Source organism: Ruditapes philippinarum, unplaced genomic scaffold (assembly GCF_026571515.1).
Source record: "Ruditapes philippinarum isolate M1 unplaced genomic scaffold, ASM2657151v2 ctg109_1_1_1_1, whole genome shotgun sequence".
Classification (NCBI taxonomy): Eukaryota; Metazoa; Mollusca; class Bivalvia; order Venerida; family Veneridae; genus Ruditapes; species Ruditapes philippinarum.
The window spans coordinates 40941-63613 of record NW_026859565.1 but is presented as its reverse complement, the minus strand read 5'-3'; the positions used below and the strand labels follow the sequence as shown (position 1 = coordinate 63613).

General features: G+C 32.6%; 1 protein-coding gene and 1 long non-coding RNA gene across 2 annotated transcripts; both read right to left on the bottom strand.

Moving 5' to 3' along the window:
- Nucleotides 1–5317: 5317 nt before the first annotated feature.
- Nucleotides 5318–12536, bottom strand: LOC132757065 (C-type lectin domain family 4 member E-like). Its single transcript, XM_060748253.1, has 6 exons — nucleotides 11622–12536; nucleotides 9150–9234; nucleotides 8570–8737; nucleotides 8005–8090; nucleotides 6841–6931; nucleotides 5318–5772 (listed from the first exon to the last, which is right to left on the bottom strand). The coding sequence occupies exons 1-6, from the start codon at nucleotides 11940–11942 to the stop codon at nucleotides 5546–5548; spliced, it is 978 nt and encodes a 325-aa protein (XP_060604236.1). The 5' UTR covers nucleotides 11943–12536; the 3' UTR covers nucleotides 5318–5545.
- A 4278-nt stretch (nucleotides 12537–16814) lies between these two features.
- On the bottom strand, nucleotides 16815–22357 carry LOC132757051 (uncharacterized). The gene is made up of 4 exons (XR_009629399.1): nucleotides 20268–22357; nucleotides 18596–18693; nucleotides 17747–17837; nucleotides 16815–17344 (listed from the first exon to the last, which is right to left on the bottom strand). It is a non-coding gene; the product is annotated as an uncharacterized LOC132757051 (long non-coding RNA).
- Between the last annotated feature and the right edge of the window lie 316 nt (nucleotides 22358–22673).

Sequence of the window (22673 nt, the reverse complement as noted above, 5' to 3'; positions counted from 1 at the left end):
ATCCTCCAGACTTGCCTTTGCGCATGGGTAAAGCTGATCATTTGCGTTACTAAAATACTCTTGTACATTGCCACCGACTTTAGCAGAAACTTTAAATTTGCCGAGAACCGTTCCAAACTCCTCATCAAGCTGGGAAGCACTTGTTGTACCTCTGTAAGCTAGGGTGATCTTCTTCAAACAATGTGATACTACTGCGACTGCGCAACATAGCCTATATTTGAAAAGATAGTTACACTTTTTCCCTATAAGTTCAATTATTTCAAATTCTTCAACTTTGAACATCTTCTTCGCACAGTCTTTTGATCTATTCGAATATGCAACTGCGGAATAAAGAACGGCGTTATAAGCATCGTACGGTTCAAAGTCTCCACTTTTCGATTCGTTTTTATTGTGTCTGTCGCATTTTCCCGGCTCTGTAACACTACAAAGTTTTGAAATTGAACTGTCTGTACATCCTTTGCACGTATTCAATAGTGAGCCTGGTGTATGGCAGGTTTTTGTCATTTCACACCATCGACAGTTTACGAACAAGGTTGTTGAACTTGCACACGAAACGCAGTCTTTGTAATCGCCACACCAGCTTTGCACGAGCGGCAAAATAGTTAAAACAATTACAAAACTTGAATGCATTCTAAACTTTAGGTTTCAACTTTGAATTATTCAATATTTTGTTTTTTTTATTAAAAAAGAAGAAGAAAAGTATCCTTTAAATGTTAAGCATTTATTCAAATGTGAATGTAATTGCAAATTAAAACTATATATGACTATCGTTGTGAACGCGTTTGTAAATATTTTACAAGTTATCATTTTTCATCTTTTGAAATAAGTTAGTCAGGCGTTAACCAATAATTTGCTCACCTGTGCTATTTATTTTAAATATCTACACACACCCGCAAGTACAATGTTTTAAAGATGTTTTAAATAGATTGTAATTTATTAGTTTGACTATCTTAATTCTGACTAATGTGTGGAATAATTCTGTTTATCATATGATATTGTCATACCCGAGAAAGAATTTAAATCGTTTTCACTGTCTAAGACAAAGTGAGCAATATAAATTTGATATACATATAAAACGTTTGCATAATTACTGTTACGTCACAATATGAAAAAGATGTCTGAAGGACTGACGCCTTGTTTTGATGAAGGACGTCATTTTATGAAGGACGGCATTATATGAGGACGCCGCTTTAAGAGAAAGGACGTCGCTTTATGAGAAAGAACGTCACTTTATAAGAAAGGACGTCACTTTATGAGAACGGACGTTACTTTAAGAGGAAGTACATAGAGGATATTGAATGAGTGTAAGTTCAATACTGAATTTATTGCACGAGTTGAATAAAATTATATTATGCGAGCCTCTGTCGAGCATAATATTATTTTATTCAACGAGTGCAATAATTTTAGTAATGAACTTACACGAATTTAATATTCTATTTATCACATACCCAAAATAAAGAAAGTTTAAAGTGAAATAAGGGTAATTTTTCATTGACGCGCCTATAGTATAACGCTTACATTTAGCGCGTCTTCACACTATGTTTGTATATCGCTAATGACGTCACGTCAAAATATATGCACGGCCGTACAATACCATATTTACGGAGTCGCAAAATCGGCACGGGTGTGTGATAAATCACTTTACGAGGAAGGACGGCATTTTATGAGGACGTCGCTTTAAGAGCAAGGAGTCATTTTATAAGGAAATGCGTCACTTTTTGAGCAAAGACGTTACTTAAGAGGAAGGACGTCACTTTATGAGGAAGGACGGCTTTATATGAGGACCTCGCTTTAAGAAGGATGTCACTATATGAGGAAGGACGTCGCTCTACGAAGGAAAACGTCACTTTATGAGCAAAGACATTATTTAAGAGGAATGGCGTCTTTTTTTGAAGATGGCCGCCGCTTTATGAGGAAGGTCGTTACTGTTAAAAGAAGGACGTCACTTTATGAAGAAGAACATCACTTTATGAGCAAAGACGTTACTTAAGAGGAAGGATGTCACTTTATGAAGAAGGACGTCACTTTATGAAAAAGGACGTCACTTTATGCGGAAGGACGTCACTTTAAAAAGGAGGACGTAATTTTTATGTAGACGGACGTCACTTTAATCTCCATGGCATAATTACAGTATGAATACACTTTTTACATAAATTATCGATGCTTTTATTTTCATTTTGGACCTTTTTTCATTTTATATAAAAACATGCTCGTGAAATAAACTTTTCAAAGGCCAAGTAAATGGAGTTATCTCATTGTGGATTTTTGAATAGGTCTTATTATTCTAATGAAAAATTGATGTCATTTTCTTTTTAAATTTATGAGCCAATAATTTGTTTTTTTATCTGACTACAACAAAAGCGCATGTTGAGCTGCCAGCGCCCGCATATATAAATAAACAACTTTTGTGTTCTTTCTTACCTTAAATTTAGGCTAGTATTCTCACAAAATAATTTTCTATGACGAATATAAGCATTCTTTCCTTTGTAGGAAGGTTCATATACTTAAAATCATTTTAAGATTCCTATGTTATTTTATTGACTTACATGGATTCACAACAAAATTCTTTATAAAACATTTTACCTCTTAATTTACTTACTGTTTTTTTTGGGTGTTTCCTATTTACGAAGTAAGAAAAAGATATTAACAAGGATGTTTATCGGGTGAACTTATTGATTCAAACATGATCTCTTTTTTCCTGGAAACGCGGAAAAGAGAATATTGATTTTCAGAATTCATAATATTGCGAATGTCATTTTGTTTTGCTCTAATAATCTGGGTTGTGATTATAGAAAACACCGGTAGGGTTTAGCTACAATAAAGGTATATGGAACGTAGCATTGTGTGTATTATGTATATTTTGGTTTGTTTTTTTCCAATGGTTAATGAATAATGTACCTTATATATCATTGAATTACCGTTTTATAAAGTAAATAAAGTGTTTTATGTTTGAGAATCAATATATTGACTTAATCTTTCATGCTAATTTTTATGAACATTAGAGGTAAAATATTGTGTACCGCACATAGAAAATAATTAACAAATTGCAAATGTCATTTACAATCCGCGTAAATTAAAAGAGGTTAAAATATGCAAAAAGCCCTTACTGCGTTAGTCACACAAAAGAAATATTGTGAATGATATTGAAAAAATCGGTCATTAATTGCACGTAATATGCTAATTGAATCTACATTACTCTCAAGTTTTGATTCTCTTAAAATGTTTTGGCTCATCTGGAGGCATGAAGCTTTAAAGGATGCAGGCGTCTGAAAAAAACACTAGTCAAAATTTAAAAAAGAGTAAGTTTTTTTTGTTACTCAACTGCAAAGTTTCATAAATATTGTACGGAGTTTGAACAATAAGTAATACATGTATAGTGTTTCAAATCATCATATCGCTGTGAAAATAGATACCCGTGTATATATGATACATTTTGTCCAATCCTCGAGCAGACAGGACGGATACGGTGTTTTGGAAGAAACTTAACATGTAAACTACGGTGCCCTGTTAGGCACATCGCGACACACATATAACTCGAAACAACGAAAAAAAAGCCAAAACACGACGAACGTGATGAATAGTCGAAAGTATCATTGTGAAAAGTCCAAATAATGAAACCACAACATATTTGGTAAAGCTTACGATGGTGAAAACACCGTGGTAAACAAAATTTGTACATTTTTATATGCTTCTTATTATTGTTGTAGAGACCGGAAGTACATAAATAAAATGCCTACCCGTTAACAATAACGCAGATAAGATTATAGGGCATTTAAAATTGATAATGATTGTCAGACAAATTTTCAATCAGAACTTTGAGCTATGTTCTCACTGCCGATCAGATCAACTCGATCGTCCCCATCACATAAATTTCCCGATAAAGCCCGACCAAGCTGGATTAAATGCAAATTCACGATCAAGTCCACCATGTTTACGACTTTATTCTCGACGACAACCCGACCGACATCCCGACTTCTTCTCGATCACCCAGACCTATACGCGATTCATACACGATCTCAACTAGACAAACTGGACCTCTGCTTGATCGTTGCCATATTTCCACCCGACCAGATCGGATAATGCTCGAGTAGAAGTCGAGATGATCGTGTACAGATCGGGTAAGAGATGTATACCCGATTTATACCCGACCAAACTATATCGTTACACGATTTATTCTCGATCAACTAGATCTTCTACTCGATCACTATACGATCACTTCACGACGTCTTATCTACTCGATCGCTAATCGAATTTTTTGACATGTCAAAAAAATTCGGGTAGGAAAACCCGAGCCAGGCCGACCAAGGTTGACCGCTCCGACCACCCCCGATCAAGCATGCAGATCGAGCTAGACCGGTACCCGATCGCTTGATCGTGCTTGATCGAGTTGATCTGATCGGCGGTGAGAACACAGCATTACCGAAAAAGACTTTATTTTCCTTCGGATGTAATATATGTACAGTACATTCGTTACACATCAAAGATAACACCCTCTGTTTAATTTTTTACCTAAAATCACTTTTTAAAGAGGTTATTATGAATAATAGCCGAGATGTTCAGATTGATGATACTATGTGTGATAATGATGTACGTTTGTACGCGTCTTTTCATTGGATGATCATGACGTTTATATAATTCATTCACAGGCTGCAGTCCAATAATGAATGTAAATATCTTGCTCTAATAAGGGAAGTATGCAATATTATAAATTCGTTATAATGATTCTTAACAGGTGATATCGCCTTATATAAACGGTTATTTGCAAAATACCCCTCACACGGGGCCGAAAACTCATAATAATTTTCTCTGGTAAACGGCCAATTCAATCATGTAGGTCATACATTTGATGGATGTTTCAGGCTTTTTGTTCAGGGACGAAGTCTAAAACATGTTCTGTTCTGTCGAAAAATATATATAAAAAAATACATTGCCGCCGGAAGTATGTTAATCAAAATCATAATGCGTGTCTTAGTTTTCTCTGATATTGAGTGGTGTTTAAAGAAAAAAGCTTGTTACAGAGAAATTTAATCATTTATTCAGAGCAAAATGCCGTTCAGACTTACATTTTATATTACATGTATATCAAATAATCGAAACCGAAACTGAACATTTTATTATTTTCACCGTGTTTGGCGACTTTTCACGTTCCCATCTCATTTGTAACACACATCTAGAATGTATACGTAATATACAAAGTCAGTCCCCAAAAAAGTGTAGATTTATTTCAATGACACTATGCCTCAACTTGAGTTAAAAAGGGAGACAACTATGTTCAAATTGTAATATTCTAGTTATACAAGTTTTCTCCCCTTTCAATTCTTCATAATCAGTCAAAGGAGCTCCACTGAGGTCAAAAAGCCTAAAAACATAAAATTCTTTTTTTTTCATACATCAAGTAAAGCACTTAAAATGGAAACATCTGCAAAGGATAATTGGACGTTATCTTCTTAGACAGTAAAACGTTATAAGGGCTGACTTTTAACAAGTATGCTAAAATACCAAAAATCGGTCTTTGTGTACAGTTTAAAGCATGCATATCACCCGCTCATTTTGCTAAGTTTTCAATTTCACATAAAATATTTCTTGTCGAATAACAACGTACATCTGCCCATCTATACCCTTTGGTATCGCCAAATACGACACAGTCCTCATCATTTCTATCCGGTTCACCAGGGGCCCAGTCAAAGAACGTCACATCTTCGTCGGTTTCTGACCATTTCCAGCCTTCTAAAGCTGATGATGAAGAAATCATTCCTATCCAATAGTCGTTCACTTAAATCATAAATAAAAGATAGTTTCCGTTTTTAACAGTAACTACCTCCCTTGCCAAAAGTGGGTCAATATTCTTTTTCATATCGGCCTTACTCATAAAATGTGAGACAAATCGTCATTTAACCGCCGATTTACTGTACAATTCTTTTATTCATATGAATTTAAAAGAATTTTATCAGCCGTCATGACGAGATATTCTTATAATATTTTATGCATTAGATACATTGGAAATGTCCCTCAAAATGACTAGCCAGTGGAGGTTACATGTGCTATGACATTTGAAAAGCATCTATAGTCAAGTTTACAACATTGCTAAATGGATAGATAGGATATAAATACATGTGGTTGATATACGGACTTAAAAGAATTTGAGAAATGGCACGTACGGGATGTAAGCATTCAATATCATTTCTGAATTATGGCAACTGCATTTCTTAGTGGAGCGAGTAAATGAACTTTTGTATAAAACAAAAATCCTTTGGACTTAAGTAACCACATTAATTATTGTTATGCATTAAGATCCATACTTTAAGGTATTAGAAATAACGTGGATGAATTACACCAAAGACCGTATCAGCTAAAATGAAGATGCTTTTTTATTTATAATATGTACAGTATAAAAAGGGTCCCTCTGAATACATGCAGTGGTGAAGGGATACAATTACCATCTATTTCTTTCTTCTCTTAAAGGCCCAATATGCCGAAGAAAAAAAGAAATTCCATTATTTTTACTTCTAAAACCTTTTTTGAATATTATTTTTGGTGCCCTGTAAAGGTTTCCAAAAACTTACTTATTGGCAATATACCTGAACCATGTCTTACTTCTGTTGCTTTTTGGCAATCAGTAAATCATAGTTCTTTGGAGTTTATAAGAGAGTCAAAATACTACTTTGTTTACATTTTAATACTTTTATAACAAATTATTTTCTTCAGGTTATGTAAGCAAGAAACATGCTCTGAAATAATACCTAAACTTTGTAAAACTTGTATTTGCAATTCTAAACCAAAACAAATATTGTATATTGTGCATTTAATTTTGGTATAATAACCACAATGTATGATACTTACTTGGACGGCTACTTAGTATACCACGTAAAAACCTATTCTCTTCAGCTGTTTCCACAATAACCAATCGAGCGCCTTTCCTTTTGCAGTTTTGCTATAAAATAATTGTTGTCAAGGCTATATTCGATTTATTTATTTATTTATTTAGTTAGTTACTTAGTTTCTATTTATTTATTAAAGTTTCATCTTTTAATTATATAATTAAATAAAACATAAATTACAAACATAAAATGCATCAAAAGCCATTCTAAGAGTTACAATTTGCTTCAAGGGGGGACAACTCCACATTGTTTCACAGCAATTTTACCGTTTTATGCACTGAAGATTGGTCTCCCCTAGCAACACTTATATTTTTCATAAATATGATTCATTAAAAGGTATTGTTATCGATATCATACTAGAAACTCAATCATAGAATATTGATATTCCTACAGGAGTCGTGTAAATATATTAAAATTTACTCTTAAATGTTCAAATTGATTGTGTCAGAACAAATAAGATAAATATAAATTGATTTTGATATTGCATGTACTTATGGTTATTCTTCGGAAGAAGTCGAATATGGAAATGTCATCAAGATCTATATTGCAGCAACTTTTTAAGATATAATTTCAAAACTATTATGTTAACATAACGATAAAATATGCATCATTTAAATATACTCTTCATCATGATTTTAATCTATTTACCGACTATTTCGTCACTTGAATGCAGTAACGGGTTAAGTCCATCTGAATTTAATAGGAGTTAAACAGTTATTGCACTCAAGTGATTTAAGATATTCTCGTCTGCTTAGATGCCTCAACTCTTACGCTGCTGGACCCTAAAGTGATAAGCCTTTGTCACCAGTATAAAACCATACATACACATACATACATACATACATACATACATACATACATACATACATACATACATACATACATACATACATACATACATACATACATACATACATACATACATACATACATACATACATACATAATACATACATACATATATACGGATGGGTTCAAGTTCAAAGCAACACAACCTCCAAAACAACAATTAACGGCTTCCAAAAATGTCGAAGCAGACGATAACAATTAAAAACATTAATTCAACTATCAATAAAATATAAAGCTGTGATTTTAATCTGAATTATTTGGAAAATATTCTTTTTACCTTTGCCGTGTCGAAATTTTCGTCAATATCTTGAAATAGGTAGCACGAGTCTTGAAACTGGATCCAGCCATCCTGGCACTCGAAAGCTTAATTAAATTACATAATTAAATACGTAATGATTTAATGATATATACACAAACAAGCAGAATAATGTAGCGCTACAATGTCTTGTGAACACACGCACATGAATTTCAAATGGTAGATGGAATCAATAGAAATATATCATTTTTATATTCTTAAAAAAATATATATATCTTTATAAAAAGTGTTGATATATATAGTTTGAGTAATTTAGTAGGAACATTTTTGAGAAATTGAAAAATTAACTTTTGATCTAAAACAATTAATTACCTGTTATATACAATGTACATGTATATGCAATCTCACACTCGCGGTTTGTTGTAATGTATGATAATACTAAAAATTCCAGCATCATTATTCATGGTATTAATCACTTTCAAATTCGGACCAATTCACTTTATGTTATGGCATTGTATACATACTTTTAACGTAAGTTACTGATAACAAAATACTGATCTGAATAAAATAGATAAATTTATGATACCTATTGGACAAGTAAACTCTTGTAGTGACCACTGACCATCAATATTACATTCTGACATAGCTGTAACGATCTCATTATCTATGCATTTATACTGAACCACTGACCCAACATAGAGCTCCGAGCCAAGGATCACGCTTGTAGTGTCAAGTATAGGAGGTTGACCACATTCTGAAACCATGTAACGATATAATCACGTTTTAACAAAAGACACATGTAATATTTATAATAATCTACCTAATAATCAAAATTACCAACAAGTCCAAAAGTCATCATTTATCTACATGAATTTTGATGACAAAGTACAACAATAAACACATAATGCGACAATTAAGCTTTGACAAATAGAATTTGGTTTTTATCATTATCGAACCAGTTTTGATTTATCTTTTCTTAAATCTTTCCGACCAAAACTGCAGTATCGATTTGAAAATGGTATTTTGTCAACTATTGGTTAATAAAACATGATAAATGATTTGCATAACAGGTTCGCTATTGTCCTTTTTCAACAGCTTTATATATCACTGAATTATTTACATGGATACATTGGAGGTTTGATAGGAACAAAGTCAATATTATTTACCAGTTATTGCACAAATGGTTGATCCATTTATGAAACACATCTCTGATGAAGAGCAGGCAGCAAGACATTGGCTGTCGATAGTCACCTGAAGAAAAACAAGATTATGTTTACCCATAACCTGACACCAGAATAAGAGCCAGGTCAGCCTGCATATCCGTACAATCTGTCAATGCTATATTCTTTTGACGTAAACTATTTAAACGATTTCTTTGATAGTCACAAAATGGGTTTAAATTTTACCAAATTCAAAAATGTCTAACTGTATACAGCGTGAACTTTCATCAATAAGAGTTTATGAATTTAACCATTCATTTTAACGTCGAATCTTTCTTGATCCAACGAAAAGGTAAAAACCAAATTAGTTCATAAGTGAATGTGGCTGTTTAGAATTTTACCTCATATATACGCGAAACAGCGCACTTTCGACCCCCTCCCCCTCTTTTAGGCCGCAAGTAGTGAAAAAATGTCCGGTATGAGCCCCAAACACAAGTTTTCGTTTGAGAAAAAAAAGTGAGCACTTTTTCGGCGCCGCCCCCCATCCAAAAGGTGCATCAGGGGGTTGCCAGAAGGGGGATGTGCCCCCTTCTGTTTGGGGGGTTTGAAGGGGGCGGCAGTCCCCCTCGTCGCCAAGAAAATTTGGACTTGTGAGAGGCTTAAAATTACCCTCGGTCGATCATAAGGTAACGTGTAACCAACGCTGAAAAGACTTTGACTCTATCTGAATCCATTGAGAAGTTGCAGCACTTTGAAATCTATTTTGATGGAAAAAATCAACGCAAAATAGTGATTTTTGGCAATTTTGAGATGTCCCCTCATTGCCATGGTAACAGGAAATTTAAGACTGAGCATTCTGTTACAAAGGCAATTGTCCATTGAAGAAGTTTTATAGTTTTATAGCAATTTGAACTTTTCAATGAAAACAGCCATTTTTCACAAAATGCTCATGCAGTAATGGGTTAAGACGACTTTTTCTTTAAAAGCATCTAGCTAACTTAGTGTGTGTTTTGTATTTTCCTAGGGATGATGTTTTTACCGTTATCCAGAAAGCAATGTGTTATTTATATACTAGCACACTTGCTAATTTTGGGCTGCTGCCCCCACAACCTCGCCATGTACCTGCTTATTTTGCTTTAGCACATGCTAATTATCAAACCTACAACAAAATTCAGAATAAAACTAAGATTACAAAATAAAAGCATAGTGACAAAAACGCATGCACACTGGGGTCCGCTTAACTAAATAGCAAAGAAACAACAATTCTTTATATTGTATTATAATGATTTTGTCTGCAGTTATATGAAAAGGAAAAATCATAAATCGTATTTAAGATGGCATAATCTTAATATGTATCATGACATTGTATATAAGACAATTAAGTGTAGGAGTGCTAATGCAAATGGTGTTTCGCTTATAATGCCTGTAAAAATTTTTGATACTGTGAATGCAAATTTTGCTATAGACACTGGAGCTTGTTGTACAATATTATCATCTAAATTTTATTATAGAATTTCAGAAGATATTCGACATTTTTTGTCTGTTGTAAATCATTCAGTGCGCTTTGAAATCGCAAATGATTGATTATTAACTATAGTGGGTCAGTGTGAATTTTCTTGTACAAATGCAGGTCAAATTTTTTGAGTATACCGTTTTTATTGCACATATTCATGAAGATGGATTAATAGGGTTAGACTTTTTAAATGAAAATAATTTTGAACTAAGTGCTAAAAAAGGATTAAAATTAAATGGGAGAAAATGCAAGACATTTGTAGAGAAAGTGCCAATAAGAGAAAGTGAAAATTACTACACGGTCAAAGGTATCAATTCCAGCAAACTCAAATTGTTATACCTGGCAAGGCAATAAATCTTGGAACAATTAACTCATCATTAGGCATCATCTGCCCTTTGGAAAATAAATGGCCAGTGAATAAAGTTTTTATGGGAAGTGTGCTAGTATCCCCAAGGGAACTTCAAGGCAATTCAATTCCTATAAGACTGATTAATACCCCTGATAGAAATGTGAAATTAACCAAGGGGTCATTATTGGGTCATTATTGGGATATTTGCATGAAATAAATCAAGAAGATTTATTGAAAGAAAATGTGAACTTAGATGACTGCAAATTATCGGCAACTTTCGAAATAAATGAGAATAAGTTCTTTCCAGAAACAATTTTGCAGGTCACACGTGTCGTTTACTAATGGTTATCGGAACTTATTTTAACGGTACACCTTAGTCATCATAGGTCCATTTTGTGTGGTCCGACTTAAAATCAAACAAAAAATAAAATACGTTTTATGAAAATTGGCAATTAACATTACACACATAGGCAGGACAAAAACTTGAGAAAGTTTTTTTGTCGGCCGATTACAACATTTCAATTTTGATATGAGATAGAAATATTTCAAAAACAAAAATTACATGAAATAATATGCACGTGGTTGAGTTTAACTGATCTAATTTCCCAAACCTTACCTTGTCCCAATGCCTTTTCTCGCCAAGCCATACACCTGGTTTCCGTCTTAGCTCCACACCATTTGATAATATATTGCTTGAAAACATCCGGCATAAATGGAGACGAACCTCCATTTCTATGGAAAGGCATTTGGACCTCGCTAAACAAAACTCAACGCACTGTTCCCATGAAACCGACATATATTTTGCAATTATAACGCTTCCTTTTAAATAATACCCGGGTAAAAAGGCATTGTGAGAAAATAGTCCTGTGATTTTTAACAAACTAGCTGATAGTAGGATAGCACATGTGTAAATAATTGTCATGCAATGAGCTGACATGTTGATGTGATATTCGTAGTCAGAGGAAATGTGAAAAAAATAATCAAGTTTGTGCACAGATTTATGATAAAAACACCATTGACCCTCGTTTTGTTTGTGTATTTCTATTTAAGTCTGGCATTAAGTCAATCTATCTAATAAAACAAAAGCCGACACTTTTTAAAGTAAACAGTATTTAATACTGTTTATCTACAGTCTGCTAGTATTTGTTCCGCTTGACGCTTAACAGCTTCCTGTATCAACGAACACAGTTATGCCCATTCTTTGATCCAACGTCCAATTTCAACAAAATGTATTATCTATACCCCATTCTATCAATTGATAGCCGTTCCAGAAATGAAGCTATTGATAAATGGCTTTCTGCAAGATTGAAAGCCCATTAAATAATCACCTGTTCATAATTGATACAGACATATGTTGAACAGAATATAAAATTAAAAGATCAAATACTAGCTCCAAAGGAAGATCCCTGGATACAATAAAAGCAATGAAAATCCGTAAAACGAGCTATGGATTCTTTGATTCTTTGATTGTTGAGTCTCAAAATAATTTGCCTCGCAGAACAGAAAACAGCTTGTGATAAGTCTAACGGTAGTTGACATCTGTATAATAGGAGATGCATAATTCTGACATTTTCAAGAGCAAATGAAATGACTTCATAAGATATAACATTTGTTTTTGTTATACAAACATTTTATTTCATACTAATTCCTTGCAATTCGGGCCTTTTTTATTAAGTAAATACACAAATATCATGATAAACTTTTCAAATTTGAAACACCGATTTCGAAACGAGTTTACTCAAACTAAGTTGTGCTTGCTATGCAGGTTAAACATTTGGTACAAATTTTATCAAATGTATATTCTATATACATTGCAAAATAAAAGGTTATTGCAAAAGTTATTCATTTTTGCAAAAGAAGTGTAAGCCCCTAGACCTGTAACAATCTACTTTCCATAGCTGATTAACTGTTATTTTGGAAAGCCATTAGAGGGAAACAAAGGAATACTCTGGTCTATTCAGACTGTTCAATATGCTTTAACAACTACCGCTAAATATTTAAAATGGACTCGCTTATCTTTTTATCTGGATAAAACACTCATCATTGTTGTGCAAATTTTAATGGATAAAGCAGATAAAACACGATTGATTGTTTCGAATCCTCGATAAATATGTAACCAAAAAGAAAACAAATAAACCGGTCAAAAGTTGATTGAAATCGAAGAATGGTGTTAATTATTCAATAACTCGTATCGCAATCGGCTTATTTCTTAAAAGAACTCCACCATATCAAAAAGCATATACACGTACATTTCAATTTCCGGTGTAATACAATAGGTAAAAGTATTTTGGGGTTAAATTCTAAATTATTGAAAAAAAAAGATTCTATGAATAACCACCTTTTCAAAGCTGGAACATTTTGTTTGAAAAAGTTCAAAATGGCCGTCGTTAAATAAAAAAAAAATAACTGAATTTTTCTTAGCCCAGATATTTTTCATACAGATACTTGCACATATATATATTAATTCTAAAAAATGTGTACCATCGTATAGAAGCTCAGCTGGTAAATTAACGTCATTTGCTCTTATATGTTTGAACCCTTTGCTCTGCCATGTTATTATGTTGTTGTTGTTTTTCTCCCTTGTCTTTTGTATGATCATTTGAATATACATGTATTTGGTTCTTATAAATTTCTATTTCTATGTTATGTTTCTTTTTTATTTCATTTTTGTTACATTCTTTATAAAGAAACTAAGTACATTTCAAGTGATCTTTTAAAGTTTTATTTAACATTTTCAAAATCAAACAATTTTAAAAACACTACGATTACGAAATATTAATAATTTGAATATATGGATAAATATATATCACATTTCATTACATTTCTGATAATGTTTTTTCCTGATGTTTGACGTTTTCCCGAAACTTAACACAACTGCATATCAACCCTGTGTACAAAAATAGTTTCATGCATATGTAACTATTTGAACCAAAACTGGTCAAATAAGAATAAGATACATAAAACACTCAAATGTAATGGTACCTAACTATGATAAGACCATCTAAATGCATGAAACAACACTGACACGGACGCGCTATATATTTGACTGATATAGCACCATATTTCATGGGTAAATTAAATAATAAGAGGATATTTTTTCGTTTGAGTGAAATATAAAACGAAACATGATAAAATGCCACATATTTTCACGAGCCGGGACGGCGAATGAAAATATTTGGCTTTTTATCATTTTGCGTGAAAAAATAAACCATATTTCACGAAAAACGAAAAATAACCTTTTTATTTAATTTTATTATCAAGGAAAAATGATAACGAACTCCCTTGCTTGCTATGCAACTGCGATTATACATTGAACAGTAATATAATTATTGTCTTATTTTGCACGCGATATTTAGCGCTACGTTGTAACGCCACGTAAACAACTCTTTAAACGTCTGTACAGCGTTAATGACAGAATTAATGATATAGGTGTTCGGATTTATTTTCTTAATTGAACCATTTTCTATCACTCTAGATAGTTTTCATAACAAATTTAAACAAAGAATTATTTTGTGTTTATCAGAATTTTCAAACAAAATGGCGAAAGAAGTCCCTTAAAATAAATATGAGTTTTGAATCCGCCCACTTTCATATTTATATTTCATATCTATTTTTAAAAATATGAAATATTTTTGAATGATATAATACCATATTTCATGGGTAAAATTAAATAAGAAGTTCTACTCTTTCCTCAAATTAAACAAACAGAAAAAGTGAATCTGTCTTTTCCCGTCCTCAACCACCGAGTCTTTCCCAGTCTGTTTACTTAAAAAAACTATCCTAAAATGTCAAATGTCAACCTAACAGAGGATAGAGTGAGGAAACTCCTAATGGTTTAAATCCGCGCAAAGCAGACTCCGACCAAACCTCCCTATTATGTGGTTTAAATGAACTTCACATTGAAGTTCTGTTTTCACCCACCTGTTCCAAATTTCCTTTAAATCTTGTATCGTCTTAAAATGATGGCATTGCCCCTGTCTGTAAGAAAGGCCCAAAATGTAAATACGCTAATTACAGGCCGATCTCATTAACATATATTGCCTCTACGGTAATGGAAAAAATAATGGTCTCCACTATCATGTTTTTCTATGACAAATTGATATCCTAGAAGCCCCTTTTAACATGTTTCTGGCCAAAAAAAGCTGTGAAACCAAGCTAATCAAATTTTCTCAGGAATTCGAAGTTCATGGCAATCTAGTACAGATATTATAATCATGGAATTCAGCAAACCATTTGATAAAGTTGTGTTTGTTTTTTGTTGGTAATTATAATAATAATAAAGTAGACTTCAGAATCTCCTCCTTGAACTATAAAGACTAGGTGTTAACGCTGAGAATGGACAGGAAAATTTGAAAATCTCATGATAGGCATGGACATAAAAGACAAGCACTTTTTCTCCACTGTGCAGGGGAAGAACTAAATCACACATTTGAAACATTTCAAAACAACGGGGATCAGTACGAAACGGCCAAAAACAAAGTTGACAGAATATTTTGCTCAAAATTAACGTCAGGAACTTATAGAATTCTGACCATAAATTTTTCTAAACTATATTAAATGAATGCTGTTTGTACGTACAGAAATGCTATATGTCCACTGTTGGAAATTTTGAAGAGCCATTTCTCCCCATATATAAAGTCCTTTAAAAGTCTGGATATAAAAGTTAATTATAAATAATTGACTTCATTTAATGCTTTTAAAATTTTTTTCTTATAAAAAAATTTTCCGGGCGGAATTTCATGTATTCCGCCCGGAATTATGCTGTCCGGGTGGAATTACTTAAATTCCATTTGGATTTTTTTCCTAACAATTTTTTTTATTCCAATAGCATGCGATTACAAATATTGAAACAATATGACACTTTTGCTCTGTCTTCAAATACCCCCTCCCTACAAACATGCAAACCTAGGAAACAAAACAAGATAAATATTTTACAAATGATTTACGTTGCCACAATCAATAGGCCTATGTTGTTTTTACTACTGATTTCGTCCAGAAATAAGCAAACAGCCTGTTTTTGAAACATAGGGGAGAATTTCCTCAATATTTAGAAAATGTTAGTTGGAGCAAAACTCTATTCACACGACGATTATTGTATTTTGGCTCTATTCTAATGATATTCTGTCGCAAGGGTATCTAATTGGTATTGTGTTATTTTCTTTTGTTGTGCAGGGTTGCTCTTTCGTATTTCAATAAAGAAAACAGTTCAAACAAACTAATACGTTGACCATTATATTTTTTAATTTCTTATTTGTTTATTTACTAGTTGTGAGTCAATAAATCTCTAAGATATTTTGATTTTAAAAATCAACAAAAGTTAATAGGGACCCAGTAACGCCTATCCGATGATATACACATTTCCAGTCTTAAAATGAAAGAAATAATTGAGTCGCGTCAAGACAAAACCAACATAGTGGGTTTGCGACCGGCATGGATCCAGACCAGCCTGCGCATCCGCGCAGGCTGATCAGGATCCATACTGTTCGCTGCCAGTTTCTCCACTTGTAATAGAGCTTGTAAGCAAACAGCATGGAAACTGATCAGACTGCGCGAGGTGGCCTGGATCCATGCTGGTCGCAAACCCACTATGTTTGTTTTGTCGTGACGCGGCTCATATATAAAATATAAGGTATAAGTTTCTCTGTGACTTATGACGACCGTAAGTTACAATTTTTTATTAATTAATTAAGATTTATCTATCATTTGAAGACACATTTGTAACCAATCTTGTTACTTTCATGTTACTGCTTACACTATATGAAATTTTATATTGTATTTGAGCCGCGTCAAGACAAAACCAACATAGTGCATCTGCGCAGTCTGATCAGGATCCATGCTGTTCGCTATCAGTTTCTCAACTTGTCATACGGTTTGTAAACGAACAGCATGGATCCTGATCAGAATACAGGGATGTGCAGGCTGGTCTGGATCCATGCTGGTCGCAAACGCATTATTTTGGTTTTGGCGCGGCTCATTTATTTCGTGCTCAAGTCTTAATCAGATCGTATTTACAGACGTAATTTTACAGCAGCAACATTGTTGCAGGCTGTCTCTTTCAAATACAAATTTATTATAAAAGGAAATTTATTGCAAGTTTTTTATGAAACATTATTAAATACTAATACATACGAGATTTCACATAGTGCCTGCTTGTCTGTCGCACATTTAACGTCAGCCCATTGATAATCCAGGGTGTCGCCAAATACTGCACAGTCCTCATTATTTACGTTCAGAGGCCTGTCGGTCCCCAGTCGAAATATTCCACATCCTCATTATTGCCATACCATTTCCAAACACCTTCTACGGTTTCGTTAGTCATGCCAATCCAGTAGTCAGCCACTCAAATGGCATAACGAAATTAAAGCATGTAAAACATTCACGTCCAAACACACTATTACATTAATAAGAAAAACGCAGCATATATTATAAATATATTAACAATACAAAAATGATGAATGAAAAACTACAATACAATAAATAACGCGCACATCAGTTTTGACAGAGAACGAGAATACCATTTTAAGCATAAATCTTATTCGAATGTTCATTTTGTCATTTTCTTCTATCAAAACGCCTCACATGGCTCTAGATGTTGAAGATATAAAAATTGGAATTCATTCAATACTTAACATTGTTGCACAGCTCTTAACAAAAGAACAAATAATTAAGAGATGTCAAGTGTTTAAGATATTTTGTGCATATTTGTGTAAGGGAAGGATGAATACTGAAGGATAATCGTACATTTAAAGTCTCGAAGAAAATCCCGTAGGAACATGTTCTCAGCTTTGGTCTCAACTTGTACGAGGTGTGCATAATGATGACGGCAGTATTTCTGATAAAATAAACCATAAAAGTTGATTTTATTTTAACATGTGTAAATTATATATTTTGTTGTTACCGAAAATTTACTGTTTGAATTATAGTATGGATTTTTGAAGACATTTTGCAAAATATATGCGACAAACGGGAGAATGCGAAGTAATATCTGGAATTATATTGGTAAAATTAAATACTATTACTTGATAATATTTATTTTATTATGTATGTAAATAGATAATGGTTATATGGATTAGGCATGATGCAATCATAACTTTATTCGTAGCTTCCATACCAAGCAGATCAACTCGTACATATTTATATATCCATTATATATCAATTAAAATATGTCATTAGTTTCTGGATTTTTATATATATATTTGTCTTATAGAACAGGAGTGTTGTTTTTTACAGTTAATATACCATAAACTTCACATGGTACACATATTGATATATTTTCAAATGAAAGAAATTGTCCCAAGTCACTCGGTGGATATTTTTTTTAAATTATTTGAAATTATGCAGCAGTTTGATTCAGATTTTAAAAATGGTAATTTTATGATGCTGAGCCCGAGAGTAACATAATAAACGTGGAAAGATATTTGAAAGTTTAAATATAATTTAGAACATTTTCTTCCAAAACACAACGTAATGGTTTTATGTATCAGCCTAAAAGATATTACGAAAATGTTTGTAGCCTGAACGAATAATTTAATAGCCTGATTTTGAGTGTGAGCAACAACATCTCCCCCCACACATGTTTCATATATTTACCTCAGCTTCTGTAAAGTGAATCAAGTTGTGCCCAAACAGATAACATGAGCCTTCAAAAGCAACCCATCAGTCCTGGCAATCGGTTGCATTTACCGTGACTGGAAATAAGAATCATTATAATTTGCTTCAATTAATCTCCAACTAAATATATCAGTAGAATATCATTTTATTTTCTGCTACTGAAATATTTTCTTATCCCGCATTTTATTTTTCATTTGCTTATTTTATATATTCTAAATAATGATGTTCTAAATGATGTACTGGTTAAACTATTGTCATTGTTTACATTTTCGATTTTTCTACGTTCTTTTTGACATTTTTACTTTGAAGTATTCATGTATAATGTATACTATAGTATATAGTATAGTTATCTAAAAGCATTGTTCATGTGTCTATAACCAGTTTTGATTTATTCATCTAAATGTTTGATTACAAGTTAAGATATTATCATTAAAATATTTTATATACGGTATTCAAAGCAGATTGACATTGACTGTGACTGTAATATTATATATTTGGCTTAACCATATTTAGTAACAAGGCATTTCAACAAGGTTCAAATTAAAACTGTATTTGAATCACAGGAATAATAATAATAAATTAAAAGTGACAAATTAATGAAACTGTTTGCATCCTTTAGGTTAAGCAGTCACAATCTAGCTATTGTTAGACAGGTTAGATTGTGTTTACATTGTACAATGCATGTTGTTGAAAGTGAACATCATTTTCTTTTAATCTATACACATTATTCTGAAATTCGTAAGAACTATTTTCCAAACACAGCATGACCATCTTTACCTAAATTTTATACTTGAATGTTCAGATGACAACAATCAACTTTACTGAATGTATTAAATTTTTTAAATTAAGAATATTTGAAAATAAAAGAAATTAATATGTAAGTTAATGCATGTCATATTCTTTGCTGTTTCTCCACACCAGCTTCGTAATGATGTAACATTTATGTAACAGTTACATGTCATTTGGTTTATATGTGATTTGTATATTGTAGTATGTCAATCTTTGCAAAAAGTATTTTGTATGCTGATTATTGCAAATAAAATATTGAATTGTATGGTATCTATTCTTACAAAATCGAAGTTTGTTAGATTGTTTTAAAAATGTATTATATTGAGATAAATTGTTCATTTCTCACTTCTTCTCGGTACGTGCACATTGATAAGAAGGCACAGGACATCGGCAGAAGATTTAAAGAACTTGCGACGACGAGAAAGAAAACCGAAACTTGTACCTTGCGGACCCTGCCGAGGTTCTGACTAAAGTTGAGGGGAGTGGTCATGCAAAGTAGGCAGAGACGAGGAAAGTTTGCTAGGGAGAGTCAGGCAGGCCCTTTGCTGGCATAACAGCCCTTTTCAGGGCTACCTCTATTTAATATTTTGTCAGGTTACTGTACATTTCGGTTCAGTGACCCCCCCCACACACCATTAACTTATTTTCGCAAGTGTGTATAGTGAAAATAAATAAATGTTATACAATATCATGTCATCTATATTTATTGAAAATTCAACATAGTCCGCTAATATTTGTACAAACATTAAAGATTTGTTAAGTTTACATGACAACATTAAGTTTTATGAAAACAACCCTGAATGATATGTTAGGATAGGTAATTCATATACATTTGTTACAACATTATATAAAGTCTACTCACCGTATATCAAGAAGCTAAACAGACCTCTGATTTGACCAAACTTCATTTTAAGTGGCCAAATTTCAATTCTTATCTACTAGACGTACATGATAATGTCCTTATTTTTGACCGGCTGAAGGAATGTGCATGTTTCTCCAAACAGATTGCAAATACGTTATAAAGCACCGAGTTCGACACATGCATTGATATTGGAAATTTACTAAGATGGTATTTAACTTCCCAAAATACGTTTTAGAAATAGTTAAGGCTCCTTGCATATGACAGCATGTTTTTAACGAATGTTTAGGACGACACAAATGCTAATAAGCTTGCTTTACTTCTTAATTATTGACACTTAAAGAGCAAACTTAAAAAAATGATAGGAATTTCTATTGCATTTGTTTTGAATGTTCTTGTTAAACAATCTAACTTCGGCTGATGTGAGATCCATCAGATAAAGTAATAAAAGTTGATAAGAATTTGCCATATCTTTTAAATGCATAACCAAAGAAATGCCAGTTGATTTTATTACCACATTACTTGTTTTACACTTTTTAAATTAAGATATCAATGCTATAAAAACTGAACGACTGAACTCGGAGTAAGTGGGCAAGGGAAATCAAAATAAGCAATTTTTATCAGTTTGAAGTGGCCGAAAACGCAATTACAGATATTTTGAAAAATTGTGCACAAACAACAAACCATTTGCTCAGCAATATCAAGGACATTTGACACACATTAAACAAAACAGGACAGAGATGTATAACTACAATACTACAATATTATTTTACATATTGATCTATACATGTATATATTATATTAAGCAAATATATAAAGTCAAAACGGAAAAAAGTACATTATTACTAATTTACAGTTTCTTGAGGAGTGACATTATTCCCTACCAACTGTAAATGGTCAGTGAACAAGTGAAAATAAAAATAGCTGAACATTTGTCATTACTGTTCAATTTTATATTTAACTATGAAAAAATAATTTAATAATCAATGTGACTAAGACTATAAAAAAAATTAAATAATCATTGTGACCAAATTTCTATAAATATCTTCCATTATATGTATTAGTAAGGATCAATTCTTAAAAAGAGTGGCGCAGTCTTTTATAATTAAGGTAATTTTCATATTGTACCATAAACATTTTTATTATCTATTATTAGGCCAATCAACATTAAAATCTTTTGGAATATATATTAATAATTCAACTTAAATTGACAGTGAAAAAATGAACATAATGTCACTGATCATGTTAATGTTACATATTTGTATATAAAGTAGTAGCATCCATGTTGGAGGTGCCTAATGGCCTTGCCATTGTTTTAGCTAACATCCCTCGATGTTGCTCCAGCCAGTGTTATATCTTCGTAACTAACTCGTTTCATATACTATAACTATTACATAATTATCATAATAATAATAATTACTGCTTGGATATATATTACTTGGTACCACAGAAACGCCGGCTGTGGAGATCCGTATAGAAGTTTTTGATAAAATCTTTTACAATAACTGGTTTTTCATTTATTTTATTTACTCCCTAGAAATGTGAACGTCATGGATGATTACAGTCAAATGTGAACAAACTGGTATAATTGATTTATATAAGCAATATCTATTTAAGTAAATATCAAACAGGTCAATATCAAACATGTCAGTCTGTTTGAGTAATATTTTGATATAAATGTCCGATTTATTAATACAAAATGTTAATTTTCTGACGTCATTTCATAATCCAGTTTCAAAGAATTGGCAATCATTATCGTTTAACTTTAATTGTTAGAAAACACATTAACACAACACTTAGCGCTGTAATATAGCCGGCTCTTATAGCATCACTTCCATTTATTTCAGACATCTTAATCCTTTTGCAAGCAGTGTTAGTAAATAGATTTGATATTCCTGCCTCACCAGTTGATCTTCTCATTCTTATATTAAGTATTCCTTCACAGTGACCGCCTACTGAAATTCCGTAATATGTTTTGTGATAATTTACAGACCAGGGTGACGGAAGGACGCTATTGCCACACTTTTGATCCTCAGAGTCGAAACATTCAATGTAGTCGCTGATAATGCTCATGTCTGCCCCGTAAAAGATCTCCCGCTTGACAATGGAGTCATGGCCGGTAGTTTTGGAACAACATCTCTAAAATAAACAATCCGCAAACTTTTCTGTACGAGCTTATCGAAGTTTTCGGCGTATGTGCGATCACCGGTTCTTGGCATTCCAAATGTAAAGAGCGTAGTTTTTTCTTTATCAAGAACTTTATCAACTATTAGCTGAGATGTAGCAATCGATGCAACTGCTCCACGAAGAGAATGTCCTGTAACCACTACTTTATATGTTGGATACTTTTTGACAAGATCCTCCAGACTTGCCTTTGCGCATGGATAAAGCTGATCATTTGCGTTACTA